Source organism: Dendronephthya gigantea, unplaced genomic scaffold (assembly GCF_004324835.1).
Source record: "Dendronephthya gigantea isolate DGI-Jeju-01 unplaced genomic scaffold, DenGig_1.0 000009F, whole genome shotgun sequence".
Taxonomy (NCBI): domain Eukaryota; kingdom Metazoa; phylum Cnidaria; class Anthozoa; order Malacalcyonacea; family Nephtheidae; genus Dendronephthya; species Dendronephthya gigantea.
In genome coordinates, this window is record NW_021163019.1 from 3,167,249 (window position 1) to 3,184,150 (window position 16,902).

A 16,902-nucleotide genomic window follows, 5' to 3' on the forward strand; every position below is an offset into this window, starting at 1 on the left:
TGCCTCCCATAGAGTATAGCCATAGGAGAGACGGGTTATGGAATGCAAAACAAGTTTATAGTAGTTTATTTTATTACTGTAGTAAGATAAAGGTGGTTAAGGATGTCGGAGAAGAAACTAAAGTAGCTTCGTACCATCGTAACTCATGCAGTTCCAGACTGCTCGTCCGTATTTACAGAAATATTTAAAAGACATTTCCTAATAATTGATACTAGAATCAGTTTGAAGGATAGCAGGTTAAGAGGAGGGGGGCAGGGGAGATATAAGGCTCTAGCATTGTGGAGCATTGTGGATAGCCTCAAGCGGTTTTGTTAAGAATCCTCGACATAACTGAGATATTCGCAGAGAACCATCGTCCATTCATGCAGTCAAGCGATGAAGAATGGTCGAAGTGCCGTTTAGTCTACGTTATATTATTTCAAACACATGGAAATGATGGTATATATAGACTGGGCGTCTGGGCGCGAACGAATATAAAAAGCTAGTCTGGTATTGCTTTGTCAGTTTCATTTCACTTACTGAGGTTCAATTCCTGTATATCCATGATTTTAGGCCACATTATAGCTTTAGTTCAGCTGAATCACGGTTAAACTAAGGTCAAATGTTTATCATTTTATTTAAGATCATTTCCGTACAAAGCGCATGCATGCAGACTCACTCGTGAAGGCAACACCGATTCAAGTTAATTAAATCACAAAAACTTCCTTTCTTGCAAATATTTTTATTGCTCTCAAAACTGCACGCGACAAGTCTATATACCGCAAATTCACAAAGTATGTATAAGCGTTAGAACTGTATGCATTGTTTACACAACGCCTGTGTAGAACTGTCATTACAACACTTTAAGAGAAACGACTTAATTTATTTATTTGTATATTCAGTTAAGCCAACAGCGACATTGAGAAACCGGTGATGAAAGACAAACCCGAATGGTAATATCTTAAATCAACACGCAGTGCTCTCGTGAAGTGCATATTTCCGCTTATTCACTTCATCTATTCTTTTATCAATACAATGTATAATCATTATTCATATATCCGGGTATTGCTCAATATCTTCCACGTGTGGCAAGATAACACAAACACAGTTGGCCTCCATCCTCTCTCCTCAGGGTCTAACCCAAACTTTGCAGTTGAAACAATGACTAGTTACGATTCTCTCACGCCAGAGCAGTCGGCCTTTGCACGAGCCATTGTCTGTGCACCGTGCTTTAATAAACGCCCGCTGTGTGCACCATTACAATAAACAAATAAACGCGATCTTTTTTTATTGCCAATGCTGGTGATTTACTTAATTTCAACAAAGATTTATCCAAACCTCAGAACTAGTGGCGAACATTTGGCGAACGGTACACTATTATTAGCAGTGACACCATAAAAACGTCTAGTATAGTTGCCACTTCCCAGCAGATTAGGATATAAAACCAAAACCAAACAGACTCTCTAGTTTGTCAAAAAACTTGTCTTATTTAATCTATCAAAGTCGTGGTTCTGTCCAGCTGGTAGAACCTCACAATCCTGATCCTCGTTCATAAGTTGTTCTCTCAGAGAGTTGATGTAATCTCGTGCCAGTTTTAACACCTCCAATTTCGTGATCTTCGTTTTCTCACGTGCTGCTGGGATCGCGTTTTTGAGCACGGTCATAGCATTTTTCAGCACCACAATGCGATTTTTCTCTCGTTCATTCGCCTTGTCGCGTCTTCGTCGGTTATCGCTGGTCTTTCGTGGTGTTTTCGGCGACTTTGTGATCGCCGTCTCCTGAGATCTTGAGGTGCTTTCGAGATTTCTTTTTGACTGATTTCTTCCCATTTCTTTCTTGAGGGGACTTTGTTTATCGGAATGCACAACTTCCATAGTGATTCCAGCCACCACTGGATCGCTTATTTCTGGTAAAATAGAGCAATGATGCATGGCTTCTGTGTCTAGTTGTTCCATTTCAATGATATGCTGTTGAAATTTATCCTCTATGACCGAATGACAAGCGTCGACGTAATTCGTATTTATGATATCAAAAAAATTTTCCATGTTCCTGTCCGTCTTTGAAGCTGAGTGTTGTGAATTAAAGAGAATGTTATTGTCTTCAAACAAGATCTCTGTGGAATTCATAAGATTGGCATCTATTTTTGGTTCCTCTTTTTGAGTGTTTTGCAAGCAGGGTAACCACACGTGGGCTGGTTCGAACTCCGGTAGAGCATTCAAGGATGCTTGATCATAGTGCGTTACAAGTGGTTTCATGGAGAATGTGGTGAGATCCAGCTTGCTTAGCTCTAAACAAAACACAGTGTGGACGTAAATATTTATAAATAAAATTCAAAAGATGATAACGGGGGACATAATAAAATGTGATTACTACACAACATGGTTATAGCTCAGAGTAATGCAAGATTTTATTTATTATATCGTGTCGTGTTGAATGTTGTATCATGGAGGCAGATTAATCATAACACGAAACCAATGAAACCAATTTTTCTGCTTTATTCGTTAACTGCTTTATTCTTCATCTAATCCAGCCTATGTCGACCTGTGCTAATGCAAGATTACTGCAGCCGGTTTTATGCTATAAATTCGTCTGTTTAAATAATAGCTATTGTTGGACCACCGTTAAAAGTATATTTTGATTGTTAACATCGAAAGTGTACATTCCAATACACATGCTTTCAACAAAACAGTTTCATCACTTACCCATTTTCCAAGTAAGAATGCGGAACTGGTATAGTCTCAAAACGTGAGTCGTTTCTTTGAAACTCTTACACCGTACAGCTCAATGGCAATGATAATTTTTTTACGATTCAAAGGCTTTTAAACGCTTTAGCAATAATTAGTGACACTTATCCACGCGAATCAATATGTAATTATAACGCATTAACGGTTGCTAGATTAATGATACGATGGTCACACCAGTCCACGCGGAACTATCAAAGCAACTGAAAACAATGCATTTGATTAACCATCCAATACTACACTGAGTTTGAGCTGTCGTTATTGTACTAACACACAACTGATGGATAATCATTTGTTGTGTAAGCAAGGTTTAGAGTTTGGATTCATCTGAATGATGAGGTTGCGGTACCAGTTAGATGCTACCATTGCAGATTGAGGTGAAAATATGTTGGAATTTCTCCGTAATAACGAGAAGAGCACAAAATGAGCAATCAGATTTGATCATTGTTAACAAGTGCACCCCTGGTGTGAGTTGTGATTCTAGAGAGACGCTGTAACACATGTTTAAGGACATAATGGCTTTTGGACTCGCTTTATTAATGGTTCAAATGACCAGTGACGTGTTGTTACTTTTTTTCTGGTAATTTTCATAGCTTTAATAGGTATTTGCTTTCTAATTTGTGGCGGTTCTTCTTTGGAAATTTTCAACTCATGATCCCTTACAGGGTTTGTATTGACATAATGGGCTATGATAGTGTTGCCAAATTATTATAATTATTAGCTTAAACTGGCGTCATTCAAACAGAGTGCAACGTAAACCTATTTGGTAATGTTGTTATATTGTAATGACGGATGCAAGTTCATTATTGATTTTAGTTGCGTGCATGCGTCTTTCTTTTTTCATCTTGGATAGTTAGACTAAATTATCACTTGGAGATGTGTATATAATGGTCATACTCTAAACTGGTCATTCGAAGCATTGCTATCAGCCCGTTCAATTTATGAATCCGCTGAATCAAGAATCTGTTCAGTCAATGAGAGAGCACTTTCCATTCTTTTCTAAATAATCACTGAGATTGATTCGTGAACCAAGAACTTTCTCCATAAGCCAAGCGAGGCAATTCGAAACAATTTTCATATAATTTGAGGATGTAACTGATAGATCAATACATATCTGATAATTTGAACTCAACGCGGAACTTTCTTGTGCCAGTATAAAACCTTTGCTTGGTCAGAATACAAAGAACGAACTCTTTCCCACGGTAGTAAAGTCGAGAAACAAAGAAAGATGCACATGGCTCGTGACCCCTCACCTTCTCAGCCATATAATGTTCTAGCGAAGACAATAAGATTATCGATTGCTTCTTTTCTGATCCGGGATGCTTATAATTACACAGTCTGTTGCATATTTATTCCACGTGAAGCCTACCTTTGTAATTTGTTTCAAAGCAATTAACATAAATTTGAATTAATTCAAAGTTTATTTATATCGGGCAGCTCTTAGATTATCTTAAAACGTAAAATAAACTTCCTATTTTATAATCATTTTAGTGCTGAAATTACCTTCACTTCTTTCATGTATTTAGACTGGGAAAATAGCACAAACACTTTGTTGGAAGTTATGATTTTTGATAAGAAGAGTTCTGCTTGGATTATGCAGTTTAACCATCTAACAAAGAACATAAATTTCATACCAGAGTACCATATTATTATAGTTTTTATTTAAGCTTTTCAATCTTTTCATGTTTAAGCTGGGATGCTATAGATTGATTAGTTTACGGAGTAAAGAACTATAAACTATACTAAGACGTTGTAACAGCAAACATCTATACAACTAGCCACTATAAATGACTCGAATTCTATACACATCTGCCAAAAACGATATCACAAAAATACCCGGAATAAACGAGTCAGTATGATATACAAATTAACCGGGTTTTTTACTATTATACGTAAGATGACATTGTTTAACACTTTATAATTTTAGCACACACACTGAATTACGCCAGATTTTTGCTAAAGTGCAATTTGAAGTCTTTGAACTGAAAAACATCTTGATGTCGTATGTTACTACAAGAACTAAAGTATTATCATATTTCCACTGATAATCCAATCTAATGTAAGACATATACAATAGTAACACTTAATCTAAACTACCATGTAACTGTTTTTATATAATCCCAACCCATTTGTCGTAATTACTGGTTGATACATATATATTTACAAAACAACAATTATATTTATGTGAAACTTTAAGCACTTAGTTACCAACGTATATAGACGATTATACTATTTTTTTTTTGTATTTCAAAAGAAACGTTCTGGCGTTTCACTCAATGTCTGCCATTGTGCCAATTATTGTCGTTCTCGTGAAGTAACTCCGTGACAACTTTGTTCACATCGTTGTTGTATTTTTTCAACAGTCTTTCGTTCAAGAGTCGATCACAGAATCCCATTTCTTGAAGTTTCATATGTTGAGCTCGGGTGTCATTTTGTCCCGAGGTTGATCTTTCCCTTGTTTCCACGGGCACCTGGATGAATGGTTTTAGTTAAGTGATTAAAACTCTTAGGGTAAAGACCACAATCATGTGTGGTAATCCTTCTACAGCGGGATTGAATCCCCTGTCTGTTGTATGGATGTGGATGGAAGATATCGTTAAATGTTGTTTATTTTTTGCCGGTTGTACGAAAGTTTCATAACGCTATCCACCCCATTTAGTGATTATTTCAATCACTTTAAAATTGCCTGGATTAAACCTTAGTATTCTTAAATTTGTGGCTCTCTTTTGATAACTATTATCTTCAAATCTGTAGTTTCGCTGCTCTTCAGGCATTTTCTCCAACAACGGTTTAAAACTCACAATCCAGTGGATAGCGCTATACCCAGCCTTCGTTATATATATGCAACCGGCAGCTGTATATGTATCTACTTACAACGACTTCTGGTAAAATGACGTGAATTTGAGCGTCATCTCCGCTTGCTTCAGCATCGTAAGCAACAGTGGGATTGCTATCTTTGCCAGTCACAAACGAGGTGACCGTATCAGCAACAGTACCAATGGCTCGTTTCAGCGTACCCGTCACCAGACTCGAGGCAAACTGCGCCGTGCTTTGATTTGAGTTCGGTGAAGTCGTCGGTGATGCACCTCGAGGTTGGATTGTTACTAAAATGAACAACGATTTCATGTCAGGAATAGTAAGAGCATTGGAAGCAAGCTCCAATCTGAGAGAGAGAGAGACCAACCACCAACCATGCACTAACCTGTTTCCTCTTCCGACACCTGACGAGCGACAACCACTTCGGGGGGTTGCGTCCTAACAGCTTTCCACTCACTGTCTTCAATCACTCCACTTGCGGCGTGCACTTCAAAAGAACCTGGTACTGAGCAGACTCTCGTGAGCGGAATTTCAGCGGAGGACTGCGTCTGTACGACCGGCACGGCTCTCCCGGGGGGTGACGAAGGCAATCTTCCCGGAATCATAGGGGTGCGTTCAAAGGAATGTGGTTGAGTTGCTACTGGTTCGCTAATCGTGGATCTCACATCGAAACTTGGCATTACAGGTGAAAAGTTATTTCGTTCGCTATTCTGGACGACAATATCGATTGGCGTTGATTGTGTTGACTCAGGCGTCTGACTTGCGCTTCGTGATTCAACGACAACCTCGTGGGATGACGATTGTTCTTCAGGGATAATAGGGATAACTTTAATATCTTCTTCCGTTGATCCCGCGTTGTCCTCAGGAGTCGTGGTCTCATCTTCTTCATCCGTTCCTGGTTCATCGTCCTCCTAACATTGATGAAATTATCTTATAATTACTTCACATTATATGATATTTATCATCTTAAAATACCGAAGCATATTTCAACACACTATAAGAAACATCGCCTCTGAAGAAAGGCACAAAAGATTAGCGAGAAAGATGCAACAATATCCACAGCAATACTTACGCTATTCTCCTCATTCGCTTGCTTTTGTTCGTCCACAAGCGGCTCCAGCAGAACCTCAGGCTCCATCATCATTTCTGGGCTTTCCACAGCGGCGAAATCACCGCTGTTCAGCGGAATGTCCGGATTAAAACAGGCTGGTAGTGGTACCACACAATAATCATCTGAGCTTGCGTTGCTTATCACCTCAATATCTTGTGCATCATCTAACGAATAGTTCAATATTGTTAAATTTCAAAGTGTAAACATCTACACGAGACAGGGTACTGTTGAAGCTACTGCACCTTCATTCACGATTATTGGATGATCATCGTCCAATAAGCACGTGTCCCACTCCAAATCATTACACTCGAGCAAAGATGCGTTGCTCGTTGTTGCCTGATTTTCAGATTCGTTCGTGTCGATCTCATTGTTTTGTGTTTGAACCGTATAGGAATGGAATATTGGATCGGGTTCTGTCATGATCGTCGACGAGCCATGATTGTTCAATATCTCAAGATTTGGCTCCCCAGGCGTCTCTGATTCTTGAGTGGGGGTACCGCACGCATCTTTATCAACCATTTCATCTTCTGAAAGATCCAAGAATAGGAAACAAGGTAAATACTACATTCCTTTCATAAAATTGCGTTTATCATTATCAAACTCTACTTCGGAAGTTCGAATAAGGATTGTCTGCCAAAATCTCGTTTTTTGTACAGAACTTTCCTTTGGTTTACTGGGATCGTTTGATCACTAATCGACTTAAGATCGAGCTCATCTTTAAGAGAAATATAGGAACGACAGGGTTTATGTAAGGGTAGGATGGCTTGTAAACTGTACAGTTGAGCATAACATATTTTATAATGATCTCGTGTATATACCTTCTGCTGATGGTACTTCTTCTTTGATGACTTTAACCTTGCACCAAATCTTTTTACCGAAGATTCTGCCATCATGAGATCCTCGCCACACACTGAAATAAAATGAACAAGAGCATAAGGATTGTGTCCGTTGTACGTAATAGACGATTAATACGACGGAGGTTGAATGCAGTTGGTTGTCTCCGAGGCCTCAAACATTGTTCCTCAGGTATCTTAAGTTTTCTTCAACTAAATCTCAATCTCATCCTTCCTTCTTTCCTTCCTGTACCTACGACAAACCTTACACAATCCACTTCTACATTGTGTACCTACCTGTAGTATTCGCCTTCGTCAAGTGGTGCAATGAAGGTGACCATGGCCATTCCTTCCTGGCCTGGCTCAAGATGTGGAAGATCAACTTCGTTTGATTTTTGACATCGCATTTGGCCGTACATAAATGCAAGCTATAAAAATTTACAATCGCAATAAGACAATGTTGTTCAGTTGGTGTATGTAGCTCAGAGCATCGTCACAGACGAGAATTTTGGAAGAGCTGTTGTTGTCTGCAGCACCTTTGTATTTCTGTTCCATGCGATGTTTCCAGTATTTCTGATCTTCCAGCATTTCGTAAACTAGTTTCGAACACATAAACAAAGTTAGTGTGATAAGAAAGAGAACCTTACCCATCTCTATTCCCATGATTACTCCAGTGGTAATATATTGTATAGAGTACATACCTCAAAACCTGGTGTAACTTCAGTTCCATCTGGATAACTTTCATCACCAAGACATGCCAGATCCATACCACCAGACACAGGACTCTCTGTGTTGCTGTAGATGATGCTGAACATGAAGATCAATACGCATGGTGATTATTTTAACTATTTTAAATTTTAATTGCATGAACTGTACTTTACCCAGCTTTCAGTTTTTTAATTTTCTTGTCAGCTTTCTTCTTTCCAACCTGCTCCTCTCTCTTTCTCTTTGCAAGTTGTTTCAACTTCTTACGAACTTCCTTCATTCTCTTGTCCTGTTCTTCAGCCCTTTGTAATTACAAAAGCAAAATATTTTTACCAGGTGAAGTTTATCATCTGCCCACCTTTTGTCATTCTGGATCTTGATGTTTGAAGACAAGACAAGATCGATACATTTTCTCAAGATATTATCCGGTTACCCAACTTTGCATAGCCCAGGAAGGCAGTTCTGATCAAATGGTTCAAACATATTTTAGTGATGTGGTTTGTGTGGTACTTACAATTCCACATCTTTACTTTTGTAAATAATGTTCTTAAGAAGTGGTATCATAACGCCATGTCGTCTTCCTATACCAATGCATGGGAAGCGTAGTTTGACAAACACATGGGATGGATCGTGGAGACCATCAATCACCTCGCACTCCTCGCACAAATCATAATCTGGGCAGTTTCTAATGGAGAAAATAGACTAAAACGTCAGGCTCTTACAAAATACACTAGAGCACCATTTGGGAAAGGAGTACCTTTGCTGCACAGTTCAAAAGCATTTATCAAATGGTAAATGTAATAATGCCAGAAAAAACATACCCGCATTTATAGCGAGGTCCAATAATAATCTGTTTACACCCGTTGCATGCAATACCTTCATGAACATAATGTGCTATAATGAGAAATGAGAAAACAATATTTTATCGTTTTTCTTTAGAAACAAACAACTGTTTTTCCGTCAGTTCGATAAAGAAAAGATGACAACTTACCACCATCACGTCGCACTGGTTTTTCAGCTGGTATTGATGAAATAAGAGCACCATTTAATGCACCAAGTACTTGTGATGATACTGATTGACTCATCTAACAAGAAATGAGAATGAGTTGAGGAAAAATGGGTTGAGGATATTGGCCAACATAGATCTGAGAAGGTACGCCTTGTTTTAATTCTTATGTACATAACTTATTGGTCTTTACCCATGCAACTGCTTTATTAACAATGGGGCAAATATTTTTGTGCTTCTACAAAAATAATGTGGTGTAGCACGTCAATCAATTTGATTGATTGCAATAGAAGGTGATCAACACAAATGATATTCTGAATAATTGGTGATCATGATGTGCAGTAATGTCTGTACCCAGCTGTTTCTCCAAGCAACATGCATGGTAAATGATAGTACCTGTGATAGTACCAAGTAATTATCACACCTCATAGCACCAAACTTACCTGACGCACGATTTTACCAAACCACTTTGGTGGTGGTTCATCATCACTGAGTGTAACCTCATTCAACTCTTTCTCGACTTGTTCAACCTCAGCGTCCACATCTTGTTGTCTTGATATTGGTGAATGTGTAGTCTCCACCTTTGTTGCCGGAACTTGGGATTGCTTGCGCTCAACGTCAGGACATGTTTGATCAGCTTGCTGATTGCTCTGATCTTTCAGACTGCTTTGATCACCACCTTGGTCTGCCTGAAGGCTTTGGTTAGGTTGACAGGTCTGGTCTAGCTGTGCGAGTTTCATGGCTGCAATATCTTCTGCCAAAGAGGTGTAGTATTTACTTCCTTGTAGCTTCTTCTCCTTTTTAGTTTTCCTTGGTTCCACTTTGTTTGCTGAGGCATTGCCAGATTCAGGAATCTCGCAAGCAGAGGATGCATTATTTCTCCTTTCTTGATGTGCATTTCTTTTTCTATGCTTTTTCTGTTCTTGCCTATTTCTCAATCCGGCATTACCCTGGTTTCCTTGGCCAGGGGTCATCAGAGATCTTTCCAGTTGAATATCTGAAATATCGCTACACAACGAAGTGTAGAATCCAGCCCGCTTACGGTTTGGTCTCGGCTTGGGTGTTGGTTTATCACCAAGTGTCATGCCCGACAGTGGTTCAACCAAGGCTGTTGGATTACCAGCGGCAGAATCAGTGTTGTCTGAAGGCTTCACAGGCGAATCAGATTTTGGCTGAATAAGAGACATGTAATGTTAGTGGTTTGAGACTTGAGAGGTTTGTTTTGCAGGAGCCAGTTGTATAAAACTGTTAGTTAAATCCTAGTTAACTCAGAAATACACAACTTGGTTTGGCTAATTTTGTCCTTAACTGCAGTCAAAAGCAACTAATCTTTTATCAACTGGCCCCTGGAGTTACTTGATAATTATTGTCAGTACCACATTAGTCATTGCACTCATTGTTGGACTTTCTTCTGTGACAATAGTGATCTTCAATGGGCCAAATTTTTCTCCAACCTTGGTAAACAAATCATAATTTTACATGAAAGAATTGAAGTAGCAATGAATTATTGTGAATCTGGGAAAAGTCTGAATGATTTAATGCTTACTCGTAATGCCTCTTGTAGTTCTTCTGTAATGGTAGAGGAGAAATGATATCAATGATTGTCGAATACAAATGAAAAATTTTCAAATAACAACACAATTTTAATATTTACCTTTGGATCCCAGTTCAACCTTAAATAGGAAATGAGATTATTGGAATTAACATTCAAGAAACCCAACATAAAACAAAGTTCCCTTGAACAACAGTGATTCATGAATCAAGTTGCAGATAGCATCCAGCTTAATGCAAAACATAAACTATTATATTGCCAATGTTTTTAGTGCAACATTTCACAAATGAAGCATATGCAATCACTGTGATGCAATCAAACCATATGCATGGGTTAATATTACAGAACAACAAACGATTCCACAAAAATTACCTTGATGCTTTTAATATATATTCAGTAATACAATGCAAAATTGAACCGGAAATCAACATTAAACTTTATATTATTATGTTTTCTTGGAAAACGTAATATGCGATACGTTTAATACAAAACTTAAAACGCAGATGAAGAAACTGTCGATTGAGTAAAATTCAGCGCATTTTGACTTCAATTTTGCACCTTTTATGGTTACAAAATACACGAAATTCTCAAGTATTTGGTCAATTACGCAGCAAAATAAATACGACATCGTATTACAGAAATGTATTTAAAAATTGGCAAATACTTATTTATATTAACTAAAAACACGTATCCTTACCAAATCTCCCTCTTCGTCGCTGTATTGAACCTGGCAATGTGATATCCCAAAGCTATTCTTCAGCTAAATAACGAATGAAAAAAGCCCCTAATTTATAATTCAAATCGCCACAGGAAAAACAACAGATGATTTCGTCGACAATACCAGATGATAAAATTCTTCGTAAGAGCTTTCTTTCGGGATCTTTAGTAATCTAATGACTCCTTTACATTTTGCTTTTATTGTCACTTGCTGCCGTTCCGACATAACGACGAAAATAAAAGAAAATTATCGATGTTTTCGTTTACAGAAATGTCGAAGTAAGCTTTTATCTGTGTTTTGTTTATTTTTTTGTCCTCGGTGTTGCCACTTTAACTGGACGAAAAATTCTCGAGAAATGCACAGCAATTTGTGAGAATTTGAACTGGAATTTGCAGAAATTATATTTAAAAAATGCAAGACTCAAGAAAAATTCGTATATTTTTGTCTAAAGTCGATTGCATATACAATTGCCTCACTGAAAACCAGGCAAGAAAGTGTTTTTTTACACATACCTAAGCGAAATTTAAACGGTGAATTTTGAAAATGGGTGACGTAATGTTGCGCAAAGATGGAATGACCTAATGTTTTCGTTTGAGATTTGCATTAGTCAGAATGATCGAGCTATATAGCAATTTCTCATTCCAGAAGAAATCTATTTTCAAATATTTCCTAATAATGTGAGTCACATATATTTCTTGAGAATGAGAAGAATAGTTTATTGCTTTATCTTTGCGGTAAATATAGCAAAGTTCTAATTCAAAAACGAGGCACTTAGGGCCGAACCCCCCCCTCCCCCCCAAAATGGTTAAGATATAGACTCAAGAATCATAAGATATCTTCAAAATTGGCCACTTCTATTGTATAACCACAGCTGGACAGACGGTAGATACTAGCTTAACCGCGGGTTCAGAGGCTACGACGTAGGCTAGTACCTGCAGAGTATTTCGAGACATTTTGTTGCTATACCTTCCAGCCATTTCAACCTGCTGCCTCATGGTGAAATGGAAATAAGTCAGCAAACAGAATTCAAGCCTGGCTAATAATAAAAATTCCTTGTCAGGTCATCTTGCTACTATGTAACATCATTCAGGGGCAATTACACCAGTGTAAATGGGTTCTGGTACTTGAAAATGCCCTGAGAACGTCTTTCAAAAACAGAAATTTATAGTTATTTTCGCAATCCCAATCAAATGGTCCAATTGTCCAATCAATTGCCATTTTACCAGGAAGTAATTTCACACTCCTATCTTCTCAGTCGTGTTAATCACAGTAATTACACACTGAAATGGTATACTGAACAGCGATTAAAAACAAGCTAATATTCCTGATAAATGACGGCGGCAAAGCTATCATATCGATACTCTTGAAAACATGCACCCGTTTTTCAAAATGTCGGCTTTATTAATGCCTTTGTACCGTCACTCAAGTACCATTGTTCAGTATCACCTATAAGGCTATATATTGTAAAACGTGGGTAAGATATTACGATTACAGAAAACATTGTCTCTTGTTCGCTTCACTGCGCTTTTCCCACCATTTTAGATCTAATTTTAACTCATTCCTCGTGGGCATTCTTGACAGCTCTTGTCATTTCATTACTGAAACTAAACTGTCATATTACAAACACCCCCTGCACGATACCCTTCTCCCAATGGCAAAGCTTCTCCTTTCATGCAGGTCCATACAGTTTTTACCACCATCTATTTCTCAATTATCTTTAGCAGTCTGGGTGTGAATACACCTGGAAAGAGCCTAACAATGTAATCGGGGACAATACTGGATGAAAGTGGATGTTTGGATTCTGGGGAATACTAAAAGGAAATAAAACGGTCATTAAATATACACCGATCAAAGTTCGCTTAAAAAACACGCGCGTGTGTCGTAAAAAATGCAAAGCTTAGCAAATTGACAAGACGACAAGGAAGGAAGGAAGCGGTGAAGCCATGCATGCGTGCATGCATGTCTGTGAAATGTCCTTCCCTTGTCTGTGATTTGCCGCTGATAACAAAGGCTTCGCAACGTGGTTTTAGATCTTCAGAGATCTTCATTTTTTCACACTTGATCCCAGGGACGCAACCTGAGGATCCTGCATGTGCAAGCTTCTCTGTTTCCCTCCTGCCGGTTGAAAGTACTTCATTTGGGAAATGGTCGAGACGTTTGCAGAGCTTCAGCAAAAACAGGACTTGATGTTGTAGGAAAAAGGATTTGAAGGTTTAACAGCTTTCTCTTCGTTAATGCTGTGACTGGTAACCAAATAATTCATGTATAATAGTCGATATTGAGAGAAAACCCTGATTTTCAAATTGAAGGCATCCTTCAAAAACAATGCTTGATTAACGATCCAACTAATAAACACGTGGACAAACCAGAAACACATGTTCCACTCACATGCACATACGTATAATATAAAAAGAATAAATTCACGCAACTTCTCTTGAGATATTGAGAAAGCGAAAAGCTTCATCAGCTGAGGTATATTAGAGCTTCATATATTTGCAAATCTCGTAAATTGTTCAAGTGAAGGCATCAGTTGAGTTGAAGAGTTGGTGCTATACTTTTCTGGTCAAGGGCGAGACTTGGATCTGAGAAAATTGGGCGAGGTGATAATTGTGTCTGGAGGCAAAAAATATTAAGATGATGAATTACGTAAACCTTGTAAGTTGTCTGATGTTTTTTCTCAGCTAATATTTTTTAATAAATCTACAATGCACAAAAACTACCCTACAATTCTACCATCAATGCTCCGTGAAGGAAACAAATTCATAGCTTAGATATAACATCAATCCTCTTGAGTCTTGAGATGCATTCACAAGTAGTTATAACCAGCTGTGATTTAACCATGGTTGTTCACTGCATAGAAATCTTGAACCGGCAATAAAAGCAGTTCAAGTCTGTTCACTAAACAGTTAAGAGTGAAACATGTAATCCGATTTGTTATCATTGTGATAATTACACAAAATTTACAAAGAGCTCACTGTGGTAACTATCTGTTTGTAACTAATGATACTCCCTAATTTATTTTGCAAACGGAAACCACTTGAAAAGTTGAGTCCTATGCAAGTCATACCCCGCCGAGTTTTGTTTACTGTGTGTGCCTTCTTTGGATATTTGCCAGACAGTGAACATATGATTTTGTAAAATTATAGGTACCTAATAACATAGTGCAAAGCTCTATTCCTTCACGGCAAGATCGTTTCCACGACCAATACTTGATATTGGAATGCAGTGTAGATGACTTGGTAAGCCTCCTCGACCGCTCTCCACGCGCGAAGAATGCGTGTACCCAACGAGTCACGCGGGACGCTGCCTGTCAAACTAACGAGCCCACGGCTGCGAAAAAGTTAGCCGCTGACCTGAAAAAGCGTGGTGATAAGCGAGCACGCGCTACTTATAGGGAGCGGCAACGATTATGCGCACTTAACGACGCGTTTGAAAGACTGAAAGAAGTTCTTCCAAACGCAGATGAACAGATGAGAAAAGTCGATGTTCTTAAAATGGCCTCCCAATATATCAAAACAATGACGCTGCTGCTTGGAGAAAATTCTGAGATCTGAAGGGCATCAGAGGCATAGCTAGGGCAATGGGTGAGGGCTGGTGGGCCCCCCCCCCGTTCCTGAGAATCCTTGCTATGCCTCTGCATGGCAATAGACAACGGAAATTGTAGGATTTATAGCCATGATTTCTGGCTATTTGGATATGTGACAGTTCATTGTAGATGAAAAGCATAGCTAATGGTGCAGCATATACAGAAGAAAAGCATTGGGAAATAAAACATTTAATAAACATTTTAAAAGTACAGAACTTTATGTGCTACCTAGGTTTGGTCTTGGTGGAGGTTTGGTGGTTTGGTTGGTTGGTGGAGAAGTCAAATCTATCCAGTTGTTGCTTTTAGTTTCTGGAAAAAATAATTTGAGTGAAAATTAAAGTTGATGTGCCAAAGATATAGTTTGTGTTGACAAGAGTGTTTCATTTCGTTCTTATTGTTTTGAAAACTCCATTAGTTTCTCATGTTTCCACCTCACACTTTTGTTACCTTTGTTCGTTTTCTAACATTTGTGCTGTCTTCCGCTTCATTTTCAGCTTCATCATCTTGTGACGTGTTCTCCTGATTTATCTCCGGTTTTCCATCATCTGCACCAGCTTCATCATCAGCGTCACCAGATTCACTTGTATCACCAGGTGGACGAGGCGCGGATGGTGACACCACACCCAGCAGTAAATCTGACAGGAATACTAAAACCTAAACACAAGCATATACTGTATGAAATAAGTGATAATTTGTATAGAATCAGCCATCACAACAAGCATATCAAATATACAAACCACTCCTAAAATCAAGCCGATAAGAACAGTTCCAACTCCAAATAGGACATATGAACCCCAAGCAGGTAGACCATAGGTTTCTGTCAATGTTGTGTGAATGTTCTGAATGGAAATAAACACAATGTTCCCAAATGCAACTGACACAAATCTAGGCTGAAAAATCTTAAGACCAGCGTATATTATCTATACCACCTTAAAAACAACTGATGCTTTGAAAACCATGCCCAGACCAGACATGCTAAAGGTAAGAAATGTATGTTAGTTTGATAGTAAGCCACATTTGATGCAAACGCCCAGCTTACAGAATTGAGCTGGGAGATTTCCATGATGGTACAGGCTCCACTTTCTCCCACTTCTTGTCCTTAACAAAATCCAGTAATTCGTCCAACTTTCTCTTCTCTTGGTATAAACGAAACTTCCCATTCATAGCACTAGATAAAGACAAGATGAAATCAATAAGAATGGAACATGCATATCACGTTCTTCTCCACATGTACATATGTACCAAGCCAATAAAAAAACTCACTGGTATATGGTTGGCAGCGACACAATCCCAAATCGCCCACTCAAAGCTGTTCAGACAAAAAATAAATTACTCTTTGGGTGTACATTGTCATTTTAATGTGAACTTTTATACATGTATCGCAAAATTTTAAACAAAACCTGTGCTTCTTGTGACATCGACCTCTCCAACCCTGACGTTAAGAGACTCTGCTTCCAATGCAAACTTCTCCCAGGTTGGTTCAAGATTTCTACATGCTGGACACCATGGTGCATAACTGAAAGTTGAAAATGACATTACCATTTTACAGTACTATGGTGACATGGTTTAACTTTAAATCCAGGTTATGTTTAATACCAATACCAGTGAACAGTCCAGTTGTATAAAGTGACACTCACAATTTTATCATCCAGTGACCATGTAGAACAGCATCCCAGTTATCGTCTGTAATTTCCTCACTCTGTCCCGAAGCAAACGCGCCATTCCACACAACAAATAGCAAGAACACGTGAAAGAAATTCATTCGACGAAGAACAAAAGTCTTCCGCAAAGACGCCATTTTGGAAAAGGAAGGTATTGTGTTGCCACTTAGTATAGAAGACAGTTCACGAAATT

The 16,902-nt window shown here is 38.5% G+C and overlaps 3 protein-coding genes and 1 long non-coding RNA gene across 4 annotated transcripts; 1 reads left to right on the forward strand and 3 right to left on the reverse strand.

Annotated features, from left to right (window-relative positions):
* Nucleotides 1-745: 745 nt before the first annotated feature.
* On the reverse strand, nt 746-2,861 carry LOC114517422. The gene is made up of 2 exons (XM_028537144.1): nt 2,682-2,861; nt 746-2,266 (listed from the first exon to the last, which is right to left on the reverse strand). Exons 1-2 carry the CDS (start codon nt 2,683-2,685, stop codon nt 1,443-1,445), a joined length of 828 nt encoding a protein of 275 aa, XP_028392945.1. The 5' UTR covers nt 2,686-2,861; the 3' UTR covers nt 746-1,442.
* A 1,498-nt stretch (nt 2,862-4,359) lies between these two features.
* On the reverse strand, nt 4,360-11,981 carry LOC114517419 (next to BRCA1 gene 1 protein-like). The gene is made up of 19 exons (XM_028537141.1): nt 11,586-11,981; nt 11,442-11,504; nt 10,847-10,865; nt 10,739-10,761; nt 10,569-10,646; nt 9,636-10,364; nt 9,178-9,271; nt 9,008-9,080; nt 8,701-8,871; nt 8,363-8,488; nt 8,183-8,288; nt 8,018-8,077; nt 7,779-7,909; nt 7,467-7,558; nt 6,891-7,175; nt 6,610-6,812; nt 5,923-6,448; nt 5,595-5,824; nt 4,360-5,191 (listed from the first exon to the last, which is right to left on the reverse strand). The coding sequence occupies exons 1-19, from the start codon at nt 11,685-11,687 to the stop codon at nt 4,994-4,996; spliced, it is 3,309 nt and encodes a 1,102-aa protein (XP_028392942.1). The 5' UTR covers nt 11,688-11,981; the 3' UTR covers nt 4,360-4,993.
* LOC114517424 lies at nt 7,115-14,090 on the forward strand. The gene is made up of 3 exons (XR_003686382.1): nt 7,115-7,202; nt 9,126-9,339; nt 13,184-14,090. It is a non-coding gene; the product is annotated as an uncharacterized LOC114517424 (long non-coding RNA).
* A 1,131-nt stretch (nt 14,091-15,221) lies between these two features.
* LOC114517421 (thioredoxin-related transmembrane protein 1-like) lies at nt 15,222-16,873 on the reverse strand. The gene is made up of 8 exons (XM_028537143.1): nt 16,686-16,873; nt 16,449-16,564; nt 16,312-16,357; nt 16,088-16,216; nt 15,978-16,023; nt 15,786-15,887; nt 15,496-15,702; nt 15,222-15,357 (listed from the first exon to the last, which is right to left on the reverse strand). Exons 1-8 carry the CDS (start codon nt 16,844-16,846, stop codon nt 15,334-15,336), a joined length of 831 nt encoding a protein of 276 aa, XP_028392944.1. The 5' UTR covers nt 16,847-16,873; the 3' UTR covers nt 15,222-15,333.
* Nucleotides 16,874-16,902: the final 29 nt, after the last annotated feature.